Source organism: Melozone crissalis, unplaced genomic scaffold (genome assembly GCF_028551555.1).
Source record: "Melozone crissalis strain CALT ecotype California unplaced genomic scaffold, PUWL_Pcris_2 ptg000005l_1, whole genome shotgun sequence".
In the NCBI taxonomy this organism is placed as follows: Eukaryota; Metazoa; Chordata; class Aves; order Passeriformes; family Passerellidae; genus Melozone; species Melozone crissalis.
The window spans coordinates 24546799-24566147 of NW_026535783.1; the positions used below are offsets into that span (position 1 = coordinate 24546799).

General features: G+C 38.8%; 1 protein-coding gene across 1 annotated transcript; it reads right to left on the minus strand.

Moving 5' to 3' along the window:
• Positions 1 to 639: 639 nt before the first annotated feature.
• Positions 640 to 14425, minus strand: C9orf72 (C9orf72-SMCR8 complex subunit). The gene is made up of 11 exons (XM_054286381.1): positions 14384 to 14425; positions 12434 to 12919; positions 9495 to 9554; positions 8502 to 8597; positions 7815 to 7879; positions 6935 to 7007; positions 3812 to 3928; positions 2871 to 3106; positions 2313 to 2370; positions 1689 to 1798; positions 640 to 1608 (listed from the first exon to the last, which is right to left on the minus strand). Exons 2-11 carry the CDS (start codon positions 12875 to 12877, stop codon positions 1422 to 1424), a joined length of 1446 nt encoding a protein of 481 aa, XP_054142356.1. The 5' UTR covers positions 12878 to 12919; positions 14384 to 14425; the 3' UTR covers positions 640 to 1421.
• Positions 14426 to 19349: the final 4924 nt, after the last annotated feature.

Consider the following 19349-nt stretch of genomic DNA (forward strand, 5'->3'; position numbering starts at 1 on the left):
CCTTTTTCCAGTGAAGACTGAGTTATGACTTTATGCTGAAACACGACACAAAGAAATTCCTAAACTTGTCCAAAAAGAGCAGAGATACAACAATGTGCACTACAGATATATCTCTGATTTCTGGGTAAAAAAAAAGTCTGGATTCACCTGACACTGCATTGCTCTATATGTTACTGAGAATGAAAGGTTGAGACATACCAATAGAAAATCTGTTTTGATTTTCCAGCTAAATTGGAGATACGCTAAGCTGAACTAATGACTAGAGTTAACTTACTAAAATGCTAATCACATTAGTTCAGAGCCGTGCACATCTCTAAATTAAGGATTATTAAATATATTAATGGTAATATAAATGAAAAAAAAATACTGTTTTATCTTTTATCTCGGCTATCACCTTTATGTTCTTTGGAAGGGTCTAATACTTTAATCTGAGTATTTTGTCAAGCACTGGAACAATCTGCCCAGAAAGTGGTGGAATCACTGTCCCTGGAAGAGTTCCAAAAATGTACAGATGTAGTACTTAGGAACAAGGTTTATAGGTGGACCTGGCAGTTCTGGGTTAATGGTTGGACTAGCAGTTTACACACAGAAGGACCGACAGCTGCTGTGTAATGACACGAGTTTTCTGTTCTGTGTTTTGAAAGACCTCAGTCAGCTGACTACTGACCAGGATCACTGACTCCACTGCAGGACAGTCCAGAAAGACATGATAAGAGTATCCTGGCTGGCACTTACATGCACAAAGCTGCTTGAGTAATGATCTAATTCTCACGTGCAACGCACTGCTATTTAAGCTGCAAATAATCAACGGTCTGCACTCAGAAATAGCACTTTGTAGTATATTAAAACTGCAAACATGTTTAAATGCTCTAAAGGAAGAAAGCAATAGTGTTAAAAGAAACAGAAGAGTAAAAGTCATATTTAAGATTTGCACCACATACATATGAGCAACAATTTTAAAAACTCTTGGAACGAACATTTTCTGCAACCTCCATGGTTAGTGAGAACATATATACTGTTTTCTGTGGAAACACTGAAAATACTGACACAGCATGACAGAGACAATCTGACACACACTTGAAAGAAGTTTCTGGGGAATAAAAATTAAAATACTTCCTTTTACCATATACCAAAACATAACCACATTTATCCACCAAGCCAATATGGCCAAGGAATCTCTGGTAACCTCTGGTAACATTTACAATTTAAAAAACACACAAAAGAGACCAATTAATTAAAATCATGCTTATATAGCTAAGCTGAAATTCCCTCTAACAAGACCCTTACTGCCTGAGACACACCTCAACGTCACTGTGCTCCTAATGCTTTACCCTTAGTCGACAAAGCTTGTCACCAGTTTGGGGGTGCCACTGACAGATTTCGTGCTCTGCAGGACTGCAATATCAGATGCAGGGAAGACTTTAAAATGTCATGAGCATGTCGCGTTCTTGTACACTGGTGTAGAACGGCCTCCCAAAGATAAAGGAGTGTAGACCTGGTTTAATCTTCTCAGCCAAAGCCATTATTATGTTAAGATCGCCCTCTGCTGTCAAGTCAAGATCTATCTTTAGGCTACGAAGAGACTTAAAAGGTTTTTTGCCTTTTTGCCTGCAAGGAAATAAAAACATGTTTTCAAAAACTGCAAAAGAAGCTTGTCTAAATCTACTTTCCATCATCTGTTCACTTACGTGTCATCCTCTATGTACTTTATTAAAGTTAAGGCTTTTCTGTGAAGGACTAGCAGAAATTGTGCAAGGAAAGTACTCCTTAGAGACAAGCCAGGCTTCAGGTGAAAAATCTGTTAAAAATCAAGAATATTAGGTAGACATGGAAATTCAAGAATAATTTCAAGAATCTGGAAAATAAAGAAGCATTGCATACACACATAAGATATTCTTAATTATAACAAAACAGGCAAATAATGGCAGATTTGTACATAGACAGCATGCTTCCTATGTTTTCTATCTGCTCAGATACAATAAATGAAGCTGTATTACAATTCCATTTGTACAGTTATCTGAAATTATTCCTGGTCAGCCAGTTTTTTCAATACTGCAATTGTAGACACTGTTGCACAGTAATAGAAAATGTCCCTTGTTTTTCACACTTAAGCAAGGATTTAGTTTTATATCAATATTTTTCTTTCTACTTATGTAGAGAAGAATCACAGCAGTAGTATGAAGAAAAGCTACCAAACCATTGAATGATATTTGTGTAATTATGTAATTAATGTATTTGTGTTAAATTATCTGCTCCTAGGGGTCAAAGTACTGAACTGTGTTTCTTTTTTTTCTGAAAAAAGCAACAATTACCTGATCCAGGAAGGCTTTTACTAATGTATCTCTATGCACGATATCTTGAAAGACATTTCTATGGAAAAGAAAACAAATGAACGTGTGAGTTACTGCCAGTAAGGGATATTAACCTTCTAAGAGTTGAACACAGCAGTAGCATTACTGTTGATAGTCTGGCTGAAATTAAAAGTGAATTTAAAACTGTAGTAAATTACAATTCTGGTATTTTTAAAGATAACAGAGAATTTTAAAGCACTCAGATGAAATTAACTAAATCCAGAAATGCCACTGGTCTCTGTCAAATACACTTATCTCTATTATACCCCTAATTACGACAGGCAATAAAATTAACATGACATGGTCAGAATTATCACTGAAAATTAATTTCAATAGTATTTGATATAACCAAACTACTGAAGGATCTGGTCAATTCTGCCACAACAAGTGTAAATTCCAGAACTGAAGAAGTTTTTTTGCTTTTAAGAAGCTCTATGTACTTTATTAGCAAGTAGGCTCTGTATTCTACACTCTCATCCCAAATCAAGTAACTTTGTGAGATGTGAGAAGAATACGTACAAATCAGGTGTGAAACTCTCATCTGTGTGGATAATATGATCTTGAGACATTTCTTCATCTGAATTAGCTCTCCAAAATGCTGTCAGTTCAGATCTCATGTATCGTCGTTGGTTATAGATGTGTTCATGACAAGGTGGCATCTGCTTCACTGTATTGACATCCACATCTATATGTGTAGTAGGGTATGGGGCGTACATTACTTGACGGAAGGGCAACACAAAGCTTCCTGTTGCATCCTGTTTTAGTGGAAAAAAACCCCTATTTCAGTTAAAAATGCAAAGCTGTACTGGGACAAAACAATATTAAAACATCATGCCTACATTTTATAACCCATTTGTTCATATGCATTTTGTTTGGAACAACTGGTGGTTGTACTGCAGTAGTAAGTCGTTAATAATGGATGATTTCCTTAACAAAAAGGTGAAAACAGGTGCTGAGGTGACCTGTCTATTAGAGTATTGCATCACCTGGTTTGTGAGCCCATTAGCATTATAGTATTGTAATTACCTGGTAAGTTCAGACTGCTTGCTAGAGCAAGAAGCATTATTTTTCTAGTCATCTCCACCCATTGCTACAGACTGTTTAAAATACTTGGAAACTCCAGGCCTGATATCCTTGGTTTTGTTAAAACACAAAAACTTAAATTACTTTTGGAATTCTAGCCCAAAGCAGACAAGAGCATATTATTATTGTACCTCAAAGTACAGGAACAATCCTGAACAATCCTCAAGAAACAGATGTGTCATAGAAAAGACTGGCTTGGAATTTTAACATGAAGATAATTACAAGGAGAGTTACAATGCCAGAAAAAATGACATCACGGGACAATGATACATTTTTGAATGTGAATGTCTGTATGTGTGTGCATACCATATGCAAAAACATACATTGAAGAATGTTCTTACACTACAGAAGAACAGAACTTTCCTGAGCATACTTACTTTGAGTAAGCCTTGAACAAAAAGTCCTGACTCATATTTGAAAGAGGACTCACTTCTACAGAGTCTGGAACACTTCCGCTCAGATGGTGTGAGAAACAGGCACAACGTTCTCACAATCTGCATTAAAAAGAATAGTTTTGAAAAACAGGAAAATGTAAGGAAATAAGTCTGACTAGACTATTGAAATGCCTTGTACTGGGCATTTCAAATTACGAACAAAAGAATTCACCACGTTTATTAGAAAAGCCAAAACTTAGTAACAGGCCACAGAACAGTGACATGCTTACTTTTACTTATTTTTTAATTACTAGCACCGTAAGCCATACTACTTCAACTTCTTGTCAAATTATGAAAAAAATCCTACACATTCTTGCAACCAAGTTTGTTTTTTACCCAATTATGTAGAACAAATCACTTTTTTTCTTCTACATCGTTCTTTTAATAAACATGAGTTACTGTGATTACTTTCCTAGCCTTTCAGGTCTCTTATTTTTTGTTCATTCCATATTGAAATAGCAGTTATTGTCTCAAATCAGGCACAGTTAATTTTGTAAATAAGCACTGATGCTTATTTCCTCAGTAATTTCCTTAAACTCTCTACTACAATGAACACATGTACTTCATCACCCATCTTCAATCTTCTGAGCTGAAACAGCTACGAGTTATCACTCCAAATACAACACCATATTCCATTCCACTCATCTCTTAACAATCTTAACCTGTAGTGTCTTATCTGTGTCTGTAAGATATTTGAAAAGACTCTGCCCTTGCACAATGTGTTTCTGCAGTACCTAAAACAACGACAACATAATTTGTGACTGACACTTTTTGTCACAATATGCCACAAGTGTTTTTTTTTCCTTTGAGATAAGCTGAAATATGCTATTAAGAAAGCAGTTACTTCAGAAGAGTTGTACCATGACACAAGGAGCATGCTGCTGATAAGAACATGTGTAGAATTAATTTATGAAATTTACCCTTGATGTCTTGAGGCTCACATTCTTTTACACTGTTTTTTCCCTATACTGTCTAGCTTATTGATATATTACTTTACTAATTCATAACCATTTAAACATTAGGTCCTTTTTATTAACTATTTAATGATCTCTAACTGTTTTATAACTACTTAAGCTTCTAACATTTCCTCTTGTATTATATATAGCATATGTGCGTACATAGATAGCATGATAGCATTTCTTTTAAACATGTAACATGTCCAGTAACTTAATTGTGTGTAAATCTTAAATTTCTGAAACCATACATATTAACTATGGTTAGCTGTGATTGCAGCTAAGATCTGAGAATTTTCTTTTCTCTGGTTTGCCTGTTGCCTGTGGGCACGTGCATTTACTATTGATTTGATCAGAGGTCCTTTATCACTGCTGGTAATACACATGAAACAATGGATTCCCTCTGCCCCAATTTTGTATAAAGCATAATGAACTGTTTATTTCAAAACATAGGTTTACTAAAGGTACCTTTAAATTAAAAAAATCCCAACTTTTATACTTCATTAAGGCAAGAACTCTATGATATAAAATAGTATAATGAGCTTCTTGTATATAGCATGCTATACATATATAGCATGTATAGTCTACAAGTAATATACAATTTATTCAGCAGGTCCACTGTTCATAATTTTTTTATTTCACTTTGAAGAAATAGACACATGTTCCACAAAACACAAACAGCTCATGACACAGAAGCCTGTTTACTGCTCAGTGCAGGAGAAATTATGGAGACACTAACTGTTTAAGAGCATACAGACAATACCCAATGACATGGGTATTGTCTGTATACTCACCGCTACCAGTGTTCCCTGGACCTCAGTTCTAGGTTTGATCATATTCAACATCTTTACTGATGATCTAGACGTGGGGATTGAGTGCACCCTCAGTCAGTCTGTAGATAACACCAAGTTGGGCAGGAGTGTTGATCTGCTCAAGGAAGGCTCTGCAGAGAGACTTGATCAGACAGACTTGATCAATGGGCCAAGAACAAACTGCATGAGGTGCAAAAAGGCAAACTGCTGGGTCCTGCCCTTGGGTTACAACAACCCCATGCAGCACTACAGGCTGGCGACAGAGTCACTCGAGAGCTGTTCAGGAGACAGGGACCTGGGGGTGCTGGTTGACAGCCAGATTTAAATGAGCCAGCAGTGTGCCCAGGTAATAATGAAGGCCAATAGCATCCTGGCCAGTATCCCAGCAAGATACTGTGGCAGCAGGACCAGGGCAGTGCTTGTCCCCCTGTACCTGGTTCTCATGAGGCCACAGTTCAAATGCTGTCTTTACTTCTGGGTCTCTCACTTCAAAAAGCACACTGAAGTGCTGGACTGCTAGAATGTGTCCAGAGAAGGGCAACAAGGAAAGGATTAGAAAACATGTCTGAGGGGGAATGGCTATTTAGTCTTGAAAAAAGGAGGCTCAGGTGAGCTTATCACTCTCTACAGCTCCCTGGAAGGAAGATGCAGTGAGATGAGGACCAGTCTCTCCTATGTCTCCATTCTCTGCTGTGCCCGCAGTGAGAGGACAAGAGGAAATGGTCTTAAAATGAGACAGGGGAGACTCGGATTAATTATTATAAAAGAAATTTTCACTGTTAGCTGTCAGGCACTGGAATAGGTTTCCCAGGGAGGTGGTGGAGACCCCATGGCTGGACATGTTGAAGAGGTGTCTTAAATCTGGTGCTGGGTGAAGTGGTTGAGTGGTTTAGGGACTACAGTGGCAGTGTCAGGTGGATGGCTGGACTGGATGACCTTAAAGGTCGCATACAAGTTTGATCATTCTGTGATTCTATGACATAGCTGAAATGGACAAGCCAGTCAGGTCTCTTCTATTTGTGTATTTTAGCTAGAAAATCTGATTTTAAAAGCTCAGACTCATTTAATACTCATTTATGTATTGTATAAGTTAAATACATTGGTTTTCTTATAGTTGTCAGAATACAACTGAAAGGCAATTTTCTGGCAGAATTCTCTTCTGCTAGACCAGTCAACTGAAGACAGCCAGACAATAGTACTCCTTCCTTCTTCAGCCTGAAGAATGTTTATAGATTAACTTTGTTCCAAGTTACACTCCTAATAATCAGCATTTAAGTTCAGTTTATTAGAAAGTATGTTACCTTATTAACTTTTTCTGCACTGCTTCCTACAACTACAGAACAACCACAGGTCTGCAGGTGTGAACTAATTGCACTGCAAGTAAAAACAGACATAGGTTAATACATTTAATCAGATTTTTTAAATGAAACAATTGTCACCTTCACAAGAAGAGAAGTGTTTCAATTATAAATATAGCCTACATGTCCATAACTATAGGACTTTAAACAGCAGCATAGGTTACAGCTGAAATCCAAAAGTTCAACGGTTTCTTCAGTATTGGAAGCACATGTGATGGTGTATAAATAGATGGCACCAAGCACTACATATATGAATGCAGTTATGCAGGAGATACAATGAAATGTAACAGAACATCAATTAAAACCTATTAAACCCTCCCACAGGAAGAGGCCAAACTGCTCTCAAGTTCAACTATTTCCACTTAAAAATTAAAACCAGGGCTAAAAGAGAAATACACAACTCAACAATAAGCATGCTATATGCCATACCATTAAGGACTCTCATTTAGACTTATGCACAACCCAGGTTTTTTGCTATTTAAAAAAATGTAAGACTTCCACTTAAAGTCTTATAAAATTAGATGTAGGTATCTAAGAAAAACATGTATTTAATAGGAATTCTATTATCAAACAAATAATCCTGTGACAACAAAGTCTACAGAGATGCAGCTATTATCTCAGAACCATTCTTTTAGAATGACAGAAACTTTATAACATTTTAATGACAAAAATCTCAAAAAGCCAAATATATGTCATTTTTCCCCCTCTTATAAAGAAATCTATTCCAATCCATGTTCACATGCACATGCAGATAGATACATGTAGATGCATACACAAGTTTAAATCATTTTACTACAGTATAAATCAAAACTGAATTTCATACTTGAGGAGAAAGCCTTCATGGCAACTATCCCCAATGTCATCATCATTTAGCACTGTGTCACTTATCTGAAATGCAAGTAAATATAAACAGAAGTTAGACAAGAATCTGATCACCTTCCAATTAATTGATTTTCGCTTTGCTACATGGGAAATGTTTGGAAACTATTTAAGTTATCTTGTAAGGCTTCCCCAAAAAGCATTATCTTAAGAAGACCTGTCTTCAGACAAAGCATTTGGAAAATGAGAGTCACTTGATTATTAAGTCTCCACCAGTACAAGCCAGGTTTCTCCTAGTGTATTTTTTTTCTGTAAAGAATGTCCAGAATACTTTAGATTAGTGCACATCATATCACTTCTACTTTTTCCATGAGAACACTATAATGCACTGAAACAGGTATCCACATCAAATCCATTAATCTGCCCATTCATTTTGGTTTGCCTCTCCATTCATACAATGACATAATCCTATGCAGACGATTTTGCTAAGTGATGACAATTAAAAATACTGCCATGCATTATACCACTTAGGAGAACCTGATGTGAAGCAACAGAAATGTACAAGAATTTAGGAAAATGGGCATTTTCTCTGGGAAAGTGAGTACCAAAGTAAAGGCCCAAAGCTATGTTTTATCCAGAGGAAGAAAGTCACTTTTCAAAAATTCAGAAAAAAAATAAAACCAGAACTTACATCGATTTCTTCTGGAACACTGTGTGATTTCATAGATGAAAGGAGTTCCATTACAGGAATGACTTCTCCTGTCAGCATTGGAATGATGCTCTGACCCTGAACAATAAATAAGATGCTTGAAGTAAAAGCACATTGGGTAGTATCAGAAGTTACTCCCAACATGTACTTGCAGTATTACACGCAAAACATCCTAACTTCCTACTGCTCGGAAGGGTAGTATGAGCAGAAATTGATGCATAGATTTGGGCTTTGCTCACCAATAATTATAAACTGGAAAAAGGTATTTGGCTTCTCAATGTCACACCTAACATGTGTATCTGGGTCTTATGCTAATTTTCAGCATTAGTTTTGATTGGCCTAGACAAGAAGTATTTGATGTGAGATAACTTGATCATACTATGTTACATGCAATCACTGTTAAGCATTTTACATTCAAGTCTGATCTTATAACAATGACTGGAAAACAAAACCAGGCACATTACTCATTAACATACAAAAATACTTTCCTGACTTATCTATCACAAGAGAAGGAAGCCACAGTCTCATATTTAGAGTTTCAGAAATCAAATTCTTTTCACAGTCTCATCCATTAAATCTCCAAGCATATTTCAACATCACAGAGTCCGTATGTCTCCATAATTCTAAACCTAACCAAAAACAAGCTTGATAGGAGGCTGGCATGACTCTATGGAAGCTGCTACCTTTACAGAGCTTCAAGTTCAAGTTAATGAGTTTCCTTTTCTGAAAGGTAATATTCTTCACAAATTTCTACTTTATCCCTAAAGTGATGAAATATAATTTCCTTTAATTTGATCACAGCTTCCATCATCCTATCTTCAGAAACTTTGCCTAGTGTGCATGTCACATTATTAGCCAGTCTAATGCATTCTCCAGATCCCAAAAATAAGAAACAACATCTACTTCTACAGTAATAAGAGGCAGTCAAATGGTTTTGCAATGGTGCGCCATATGCATCTACCAGATGGCCCTTACCTGATCCTCCATTCTTTCTGTGCCTTCCAAGACAATCTTCTGGAAATGTTCTTGCCTCTCCTGCAAGAGAAGCAGTTAAATATAAACTCTCTGGCATTTGTTCATGTATGTAGGCACACACCAGTCACTCAGTTTCTTCCCTGTGGAGTCAGGCTTCTTACATTCAAATTTTGATGTTCAAGTACTTTTTCTTTTACGGAGTTAACTTTAGGAAGAGGTGATGTCATGCAACACAGATCAACGCTCCCTGCTCTGCCCTCCACTGCACATCTCCCATGTTTGGGCAGGAAAGGAAGGATTTGATGACAATGTCAAACATTTTTGTCACTGCAGATCAAGAAAATGCCAGATGATGAGATTATGGCGAAGAATTCCACTTTATGTATGGATTTTTATTTTCAGATGGATATAGCATAGATTGAGTATTCCTGACATAACAGGAAAAAAATAAGATCTTCAGAATGAGAAAAATTATTGCACTGGGGAGGGTGGGAAACAAAAGACTTTTTTTTTCCCCATCGCTTGAGGCACTTACAGGTCTTCAAAACATTGTTTTATAAACAAGTACAGGAGACACAAAACCTCAGAGTACACAAAACAATCTACAAGAGGCTGAACAAAGCTCTGAAAACAGGCTCACCAGCAGCTGAATAGCAAACTGCATTTAAAATGAACTTGCAATGGAATGAAGTTATTATTCAGGAAGAGGATCTGGCATTAATCGCTGCAGCATCAATACAAGTCACAAAAAATAGCAGATGCTGGGAGAACTAATGATATCTTTTGCTAGATGCTGATAGGTTATTGCATTTTTATTGGTTAATCATTAGTTTCCTGTGACTGACCTACTCAGAGTTAATCACCTTCAAGTGTGAAAAGAGTTGGCAAGAGATTTTTTTGAGCAGATGAATAGGGAATAAGCTACAGCAGTTTGCCCTTAAACAGCAATAAGCCTTTTCTAACCATCTAAAAGAAGCATCAGTGAAAAACAATACTGGAACAAGGCAGATTCCTTCAGGGCACCTCCACCCTTCAGTCCGAGAAGGAAGACATCCTTGAAAATAATTTTAAAAAACTCAGTCTTCTTGAAGATAAGGCTGAACAAATGGTGTAGACCACTTCTTTTCAAAAATATAACTGTTGAAAATTATTAGAAAGACATACAAAGCATAAACTGGAGTAGGTGAATGGGGTTTTAATCCCATATTGATGACTTGCTCAGAGTTGCCTGCTTTCTTTGCCAGTCTGGACACTGCTCCGTGTTTCTCCTAATTCTTGAGTTCAAAAGGCTCTTCTCATCTCAAGTCTACTTGGAAATGTTGTCTGACTCTACACAGAAGTAATGAGAGCTAATATTCACAACTATTAGAACAGCCAGGACAGATCCACATTAGACTTGATCATTATTTTGATTTGCTGTATGTAACCATAGCTGCTAAAATGCCTCAAAATGCAAACTACAGAATGAAGCAGTTTTAATTTATTATCATAGTTACAATTATTCTACAAATCATGCCTAAATTTTAATCTAAATTTTCCAATGAGTTTTCTCTTTTCTGAATGAGACTGAAAAACTGCAAATATATGCAGAAATCTGTGCTCTCTCAAAAAAAAAAAATTCTAATTCAGAATGTATTGCTGTCTCAGCTAATTCAACTGGCCTACCTGCTTAAAGAAAAAAAAAATCATTCTCAATGCTGCTTGAAGGTCACGTCCACTGTGAAAACATATTGGCATGGAGCAATATAAAAACGGAGAAAATGTATTACAGCTAAAATTTATGGATAATTCTTATTTGACCACTCTCATTAGAACTCAGTGCAGAGGACACTAAATGAAAGAAGCAAAATAAGCAAAATAAGACACCATTCACTTACATTAAAACCACTAACATTAACAGGAGTTTAAAAGACTAGATAAGGAATTAAATATATGTGTTTTTACTATATTGAGAAAGAAGTTTATGTCCTCTCTTTCCTTTAAAAAATGAACCCCAGAAACTATGAAAACCCAGTGTTTCAGAAAGCACTACCAGCCATAAGGCAATACAGCAAAAGGAAACACCACCACAAAAATAGTATCAGTTTGTTATTTCTGTAATTAGTTCAGATAAGAGCACTCAAAGAGTAAGTTTAAAGTATGTTGACTACAAGCCTCAGAACAGAAGATACCAGACAAATGTACATCACCAGATTCATTACAGCTGATGGGCACTCTACTGCTCTAAGACAGCTTGGACTCCATAAAGATGACAAAAATTTTAAATTTTACCATTAGACTGTTATTTAGTTTAAAGAAAAATACATAAAAGATTTCACTTAATAAGGAAATATTGATGATTTATCCAAAGGTCAGAGTTTCACCACTTAAGAAAAAATTAGCATGTCTTCATTTTTAAGTTCCAGGAGTAAAAATATTTGGACTAAAGTAGATGTACTTTTGTAGATCTCCCTTTAGTTCTAAAAAGTTTAAGTCCTCACAAACTGTTTGTTAACATTCTCTTTTTTTAAAATAAACATGTAACAGGAATGGGAAGATTAACTGCATCAGTTCCCTTTTCTGGACCTCAACAAGGAAAACAACTATATGAAACACAGTAAATTTACAATTATACCTACTTTAAATACACAAATTAACACAATTAAAAGCAACAATTAATATGAAATTCAGAGAGATAAAAAACTGTACAGGAAGCCTCTTTCAACTATACAGTCTTGTAGAGGCAATATAGTATCAAGAGGATAATCCAAGCTAAAATCCCAGCCTTGAATTTGCTGATTTACAATCTGACAACCTTTAACTGTCAAAACTGTACAGAGACCAGCCTTTTCTGAGTTTGTCTCTCTGGACTCCACATAACAGACATCACACCATCTCAATTTTTGCTACTGCACTAAGACAACCTAACAACTATTTTAAGGAATGAACAAAAAACTTACCTTATGCATCCATATCCTTCCTTTCCTTATAATATGTGTTAACCTATCCACGCACACTCTGTGAAGGGGCAGGTAGAAACCAAGTTCACTTTGCGGAAGTATAATTGACAGTCCATATGTGCTTCTGTCTCCATTCCAGTTTCCATCAAAGATTAATGACACAATGATTACTCTTTTTTCGGCCAAAACAAAGAACTTCACATCTATTGCACCACTTTCTGCATTCCGAAGTATTTCTCCATTCAGGGTGTGGTTAGCAAGAAAAGTTATTTCACCGTCACTGAGAAGTACCTGTTCTGTCTTTGGAGCCCAAATGTGCCGCACTCGGGGGCCAAGAATATTGTCCCAGTAAGCAAAAGTGGCAGCTAATAATGGTGACTCGCCATTCAAAGAGATTTCTGTCTTAGCAACTGCAGGAGATGGTGGTGGACAAAGAGCTGACATGCCTGTTTCCTCTCTCTTGTCTAACTAAAATGCTTACATTACCTAAAAAAAAAAGAAAAAAATTACAGAGGCAAAAAAGTTAGAGCAGCCATCATCATTATCTCATCTTCTTTTTACATGGGCAAATAGTGTTAGCACTTGTTTTAAACCTTATTTAAAAGAAAATATTTAGATCAGATGTTACGAAGTAATTCTTTATGTGATGGTGGCGATGCACTGGAAAAAGTTGCCCAGAGAAGTGGATGCCTGCTCCCTGGCAATGCTCAAGGCCAGGCTGGATGGAGCACTGAGCAACACCAGTGGGATGGCATGCCTGCCCAGAGCTGGGGGCATTGGAACTACATCCTATCTTTAAGGTCCCTTCCAATCAAAGCCTTTCCACAATTCTTTTCTTTCCAAATGACACTTTCAAGAGCAATCTGGCTTCTTCACCCGAGATTTCATCACAGACTTCATTCAGAAAGGAAGTTTGTGTATATACATATGTATGTTTCACATAAAAAAGTGGCATGCTTTACAATCATTAGTCAGACCTCAAATGCCCTTTACTCACTAGAGAAGTATGATGAACCTGCACAACGTACAGCTTGTGTACGAAAACTGACACAATAAATCTATCCTTTACATCATATGCAGGGTGTTATGACACAAGCGCTCAGCACTTTATAGAATATATTGACGGACAACTTCTTATCTTGCGTGGACACAATCCCTGAATATCTTCCCTAGCTGTTTCCACCAAGTCTACAGCTTCCCCATTCTGATAAGGCTGCACAAGCTAACAGGAAGTTCCATCTTCCCTAAAAGTTAGGCTAAAGTCACAGGGCGATATGAAATAAAAAAGGTTTGCCAACAAATTCAACCAAGGACGGAAAACTTCAACAGCTAGAACCCACCCATATTGAGGAAAACCTCTCATGAGCAGTTGGCAGCTTTCCTCGCCTTTCTGCCTGCAGCACTCCAGGTGACAGCAGCAGGGAATCCCACCCGGGACCAACGGAGCAGGAACACACACCTCACTACCACAGCTCAACTCGCCAAAACTCTGTATCTGAAGTTCTTTTTTTATTTATCACCTCACAGCAGAAGCGTAAAACCTCTTTCGCTCCGGCTTCTTCTCAGGAGGCAGCCGGTGCCCCGCCCGAGCGGCAGCCGGGAAGCCAAGGCCATCTGACTTGGCCATCTGACACCGTGACTTTACGATTTTCAGGGAAGACACGGCGCCAGCCAACCCCCACTGACCCCCTGCACCCACGGGCTGACCAGAGGCTCGCTTTCACCACCGCCTCTCCACCGCAGCCGCCGCCACCTCGGCGGCTGCGGCACCTCCGCGCTCCCGGCCCGTATCAGGCCCGTGTGGCACCGTGCGGATCTGGTCTGAACCTCTCGGGGAGGCACCGGGGAGGCAGACGCAGGATGGCCTCGCTCTTTTCCCCGCAGAGAGGCCGCTGACACCACCCCCGACGCTAACACAGCCCCACCACCCCGACCCCGCGCCCGCCTCACCTCTGCTCCGGCCGCTGCCCCGCGCCTGCGCCGCCCCGCCCCTGCCGCACACCGCGGGCTCCGCAGGCGCGGCACCGCCCCGGGCCGGGGCAGCCGAGCCGGTGTGACCGCCCCGCGCCGAGCTGCGGGGGCTGTGCCAGTGTGAGCGCCCCGGGTCGGGCCGTGGGGGGCTGTGCCGGTGTGACTCCCCGGACAGGGGAAGCCTGTGTATCCTTGAGTGGGGAAGCTGTGCCGGTGTGGCCCCCCGGACAGGGAAAGCCGTGCCGGTGTATCTCTGGCGGGGGAGTGTCTTGCGTCTGGCGGGTCACAGTGGAAGGAAACAGGCGCAACCCTGTGCAGTTTGTGGGGGAAGCCAAAAGGCGAAACTGCATTGTGCTGGGAGGAACCGGCACAATTTACGGAGGGGCTTTTAGGCCTAAAAGAAGCAGCTGGTAATGACGGATTTGGGTAGGTATCCCAAAGATAGAGCACAGAGATAGAGTGGTGAAAGTGAGCGGGTTGGGTGTAGTGTTGCAGGTACGTGGTGAATGTCTATAGTACTCTTACTTAATTAGCAGTCCTGGCCGGGCGCCTGCGGGAAGGCCGGAGAGGAACTCGTCATTAGGAATTGTAATGATAGGACAATGGGTACAAATGGGTACAAATTAAAAGAGGGGAAATTTAGATTAGATATTGGGAAGAAATGCTTTGCTGTGAGGGTAGTGAGACACAGGAACAAGTTGCCCAGAGAACCTGTGGATGCCCCATCCCTGGCAGCGTTTAAAGCCAGATTGGATAAGGCCTTGAGCAACTGGTGCAGTGGGAGGTATCCCTGGATGTGTGTGGGGGGGTGGAACTGGACAGTCTCTAAGGTGCCTTCCAACCCCTTGGTATTCTATGGTTCTATGATTGAAATAAACACAGACACATATTAGAGGCATAGATAGCCTAGAAAATAGGAGTATCCTAAGTACCCTGAGGTTGTATTGAGAAGTACCCTGGGGACTTGTGTCTTTGGCAGCTTGAACAGGCCCATACAGGAAGTTTTCATAGGACACAAGAGACCTGAAGTGGGACTTTTTTATTTATACCCTCCAACTTTAATCACCAAAACCACTCACCTCAAAATTCACAGAATCATTAGGGTTGGAAGGGACCTCTGGAGATGATCCTATCCAATCTCCCTGCTCAGGCAGGCTCATCTAGAGCAGATTACACAGGTAAGTGTCCTGGTGGGTCTTGAATGTCACCAGAGACACTCCATGACCTCCCTGGGAAGCCTGTAAAAATGGCTTTAATGGCAGACTATTGAAAAGCATCACATTGAAAAATGTAGTCTTCAGCCAGCTAAAATTTGCCTTTTAGGTTACTTTAATTAATGATTTTAAAAACATGCTGAACATGAAATTGCTTATGTCTATCTGTTAGATTGTAATTTTGATTTCTGAGAAGCAAAGCTCCAATAAAAGTGAAAAAATAAACCGGACAAAATTTTTGTAATCATTACAGAAAAGCTTGGAGGAATAATGGAAGTAAACTAGTTTGAAAAGTTACTGCTGTTTAATTTGTTTAATACAAAGATTGGATGTCAAACTGGGGCATTTCACTACTCACCTCTTGTCTAAGTGGTAATCTATGCAGTTCATAAAAAAGGGGTTTTTGTCTTTAGTGTAAATTGATTATCATGCAGCTGTAGACACCAAGCTGTACAGTAAAAAAAACACAACTGGTATTAAATCAGTAATGATACTGAATAAGTGGACTTCAGAAATGAAGATGTAAGGATTGTCATCATTTTGTAACTGGATTATCATGTAGCCTTGCATAAGGCACTTAGTATTCCTGTATCAGTTATCCCATTATAAACTGCCTTGTGAATTCTAAATTTAAAGTAAAATCATCATGTTCTACCCAAAGCAACATAATCATGAATTACAAGTCCTTTATTTTTCTCTCAAAGTTACAGATGAGTCTCTGTAAGTGCTGTGGTGATAATGTTGGCAGTGTGAAATTTCTGTCTACCATACCACTGTGGTTGTTGTCTTTTCCTTCACTGTTGAATACTTTCTTCTCATGGAGAAGACAGTATCATTGCATAAAATCTGAAGAGACTTAACAATATTTCTGCAGGTGCCTTTTGTGGACACAGCAGGTAAGCGACAGGCTGCAGTGCAAGCAGGTATTTTTCCCCTGACAGAAAATACATGTGGCTATGAAACCTAATGCTGCACATCTGCACAAAAATTAGAGAGTATGCCACACAGAGAAGATGAAAACAAGCTCAGACACTGAGCTCAAGTGAAAACACATTATAATTTTATTTTTGTTTTTAGTATGGCAAGCTGAATCATCATCATGACTTAATGCTTTAGAATAAGGGAGAATAAGAGAGTTCATAGGCAAAAAGGGAAAGAAATAAAATATAGTGGAATTCAGTTGCTCAGCCTGGTGGAGTAAGGTCAGGGAAACGTGGTGCTACCTAGCTGCCCTGCTTCAGTGAAACAATGCATGCACTCAGACAGTGCAGGCTTGCATCACTTCATAAAACTGATGTTGAAAAAATCTAATTTTACTGTAATGAAATTCTTTTTTAGCCAGAGCAGATTGGCAAAAAAATTATGTCCAAGGTAGAAGAGAGCAAATGGGAACAGTTGGTTGAGGCTTCAAGAAACAGGGGCACTCAGTGGTAGTACAGGTATCAGTGCTGAGATTACATTTTATGTACATATCGGCAACATGAAGGAAGATTTTTGAGAAAACAAAGTTTGCACTGCCCTATCCCCAGCTATTTATTCTTATAAGAGGTGAATGATGGGCTGTTCCTCAGTACTTCTGGTTTATGGTTTAAAGCAGTTTTGCATCTATGTCAAAATCAGTAAAGTGTGCTTGCATGTTCATTCAGTCTCTTGTTGCTAGTTTTAACATGTTCTTAAAACCACTAGCTTCGGTAAGTACTAGGACCCATGCAAATTGGAGCTTGACCTGGATATAAATTGATTACACAGTACTTCTGGTATTGATTCTAGCTGCCCCTCACCAGTTGTTTTTATCTGAGCAGTGCCATCCCAGACTGCTGTCATTATGTCAGTACTTTGCTGATCACAGAATGGGTCGGAAGAGAGCATTGGAAGGGAGCTCAGTGGGTCACCTGGTTCGACCTCCCTGCACAAGCAGGGTCGTCCCAAAGCACATGGCGCAGGATTGTGTCCAGATGGTTCCTGAATATCTCCAGTGAGGGAGAATCCACAACCTCTGGACAACCTGTTCCAGTGCCATCACTAAATGCACAGGCATGACAGTGTAGGGACCCATTAGTTGCAGAAAGCAGCTTGAAATTACAGAGCCACTCAGTTGAAGTTAACAATTTTCAAACAGAAGTTAAGGATACAGAATTTTGAAGTGCTGAGGTATTTCATTTTAAGAGAACTCCTTCTTTCCCTCCCCATGATTGTTACACACATGGAAAGAGTGATTTGATCCCCTAAAGAAAAGTTATATCTTCGAGCCCTCATGACTGGTGAAACAGCTACAAGAGATCTATATAAATGAGTGGTAGGAGGAAGCTGTATATGACAAAAGAGCTTTTAAAATAGCTGCATTGGAGCTCAGGAAACAGTGGTCTTCCTCTGAACAAATGTCACCAACTTTTACACAACAGCAGTTCAGCTTGGTACAGGCTGGAGCAACAGAGTGTGGATTTAGGCAGTAAAGATAGTTAGCTCTTCTTTGACAGACTATGGATTTAGGCAGTAAAGATAGTTAACTCTTTCTTGACTGCTGAACTCACACTGACTGTTCCTCTTCAGCTGCCAGAAGTGAAAAAAAATGAAAACCAAAATCAGTGTCTTAAAAGATGCCTGCCATCAATTAGAAACATGTAAAGACTGTTTTATTTATGATGGATCAGTAGTCATTTGAGTTCCAAGTGTTTTCTTGATTCCAGAGTTATTTTTAAATCAAGGCAAGGATCTGCTATACTAACCACTAAAGTAGTTTTGACTTGGCAAAATAATAGGAAATAATAGGAATGTGGCAAAAATAATAGGAATGTGGAATCTACAGTATATTTCTGTGCCATCAGTTAGAAATAAATAAATAAATTACGAAACTGAAGAAAAGGAAAATTCACCCCAGGATATAACCAGCTGTGTTGTTTTATTCTAACACCACTGATGGGGAGAGCTGTCTCAGTAAGAAAGTAAATTATGTCAAAGAAAACATACAATTATCCATGAAGAGTTTAGCTGGAAAGTCGAAATAGACAGGATATTTCTGATAAATAAAAGATAAGGTCATGTGGTATATATCTCTCAGATATACTTACCCTAAATGAGAAACCCAAGTTTCTTCTAGTAGTAAGATCTTAGCTAAAGGTATTTTTCATCAAGCAATGAAAACTGGGTGTATTTTTCAAATAAAGGCATTGTTCAGGTGCAGTTACACAGCAGACTTCTATAAATTCTAAATTCACAAACCTATTGAAAACAGCTGGTCTCATCTGATCTGACTTCCCAACTCCAGGTGAGTATTCCCTCTCTCCTTTTTCTTCTGTATTAATATTTATGTGACAATACAACTTAGCTCTATCACAGATCAGCCTTAACCTGTCTAAACCTCTACAGCGGTTTAAAACAGTTTCTGTTTTGTTTGGGTATGTAGGCAGGCAAACCTAACTGTGGGAATAATGTTGCACAGAGGCAAGCTTATGTCATTATATCCTGTTGATCTAACAATGAAACAAAGTTGTTTGTAACCCAAGACCATATTTTAAAATTGGAGATGTGTATGTTGGGAAATTTTCAAGTATGAAAGATAGTGGGAAAACAACGGAAAGCTTCTTCGATACATGTTACAAAGGAAGAAGGCCAGAGAAACTATAGCAGCACTGCTTATTAGGACTACAACATAAACCACTTCGTCCTCATTTTCTCTTCTTCTGCAGAGTTTTACTTCTCTTGTTGGAGGAGACTCTGACATGTATTGATGA

Coding starts and splice junctions, on each gene's coding strand:
- C9orf72 (XM_054286381.1), bottom strand. CDS start 12,877: ATGTCAGCTCTTTGTCCACCACCATCTCCTGCAGTTGCTAAGACAGAA. Junction 8,598..9,494: donor CAGAAAGAATGGAGGATCAG/GTAAGGGCCATC, acceptor TTTATTGTTCAG/GGTCAGAGCATCATTCCAAT. Junction 7,008..7,814: donor CATGAAGGCTTTCTCCTCAA/GTATGAAATTCA, acceptor TTTTACTTGCAG/TGCAATTAGTTCACACCTGC.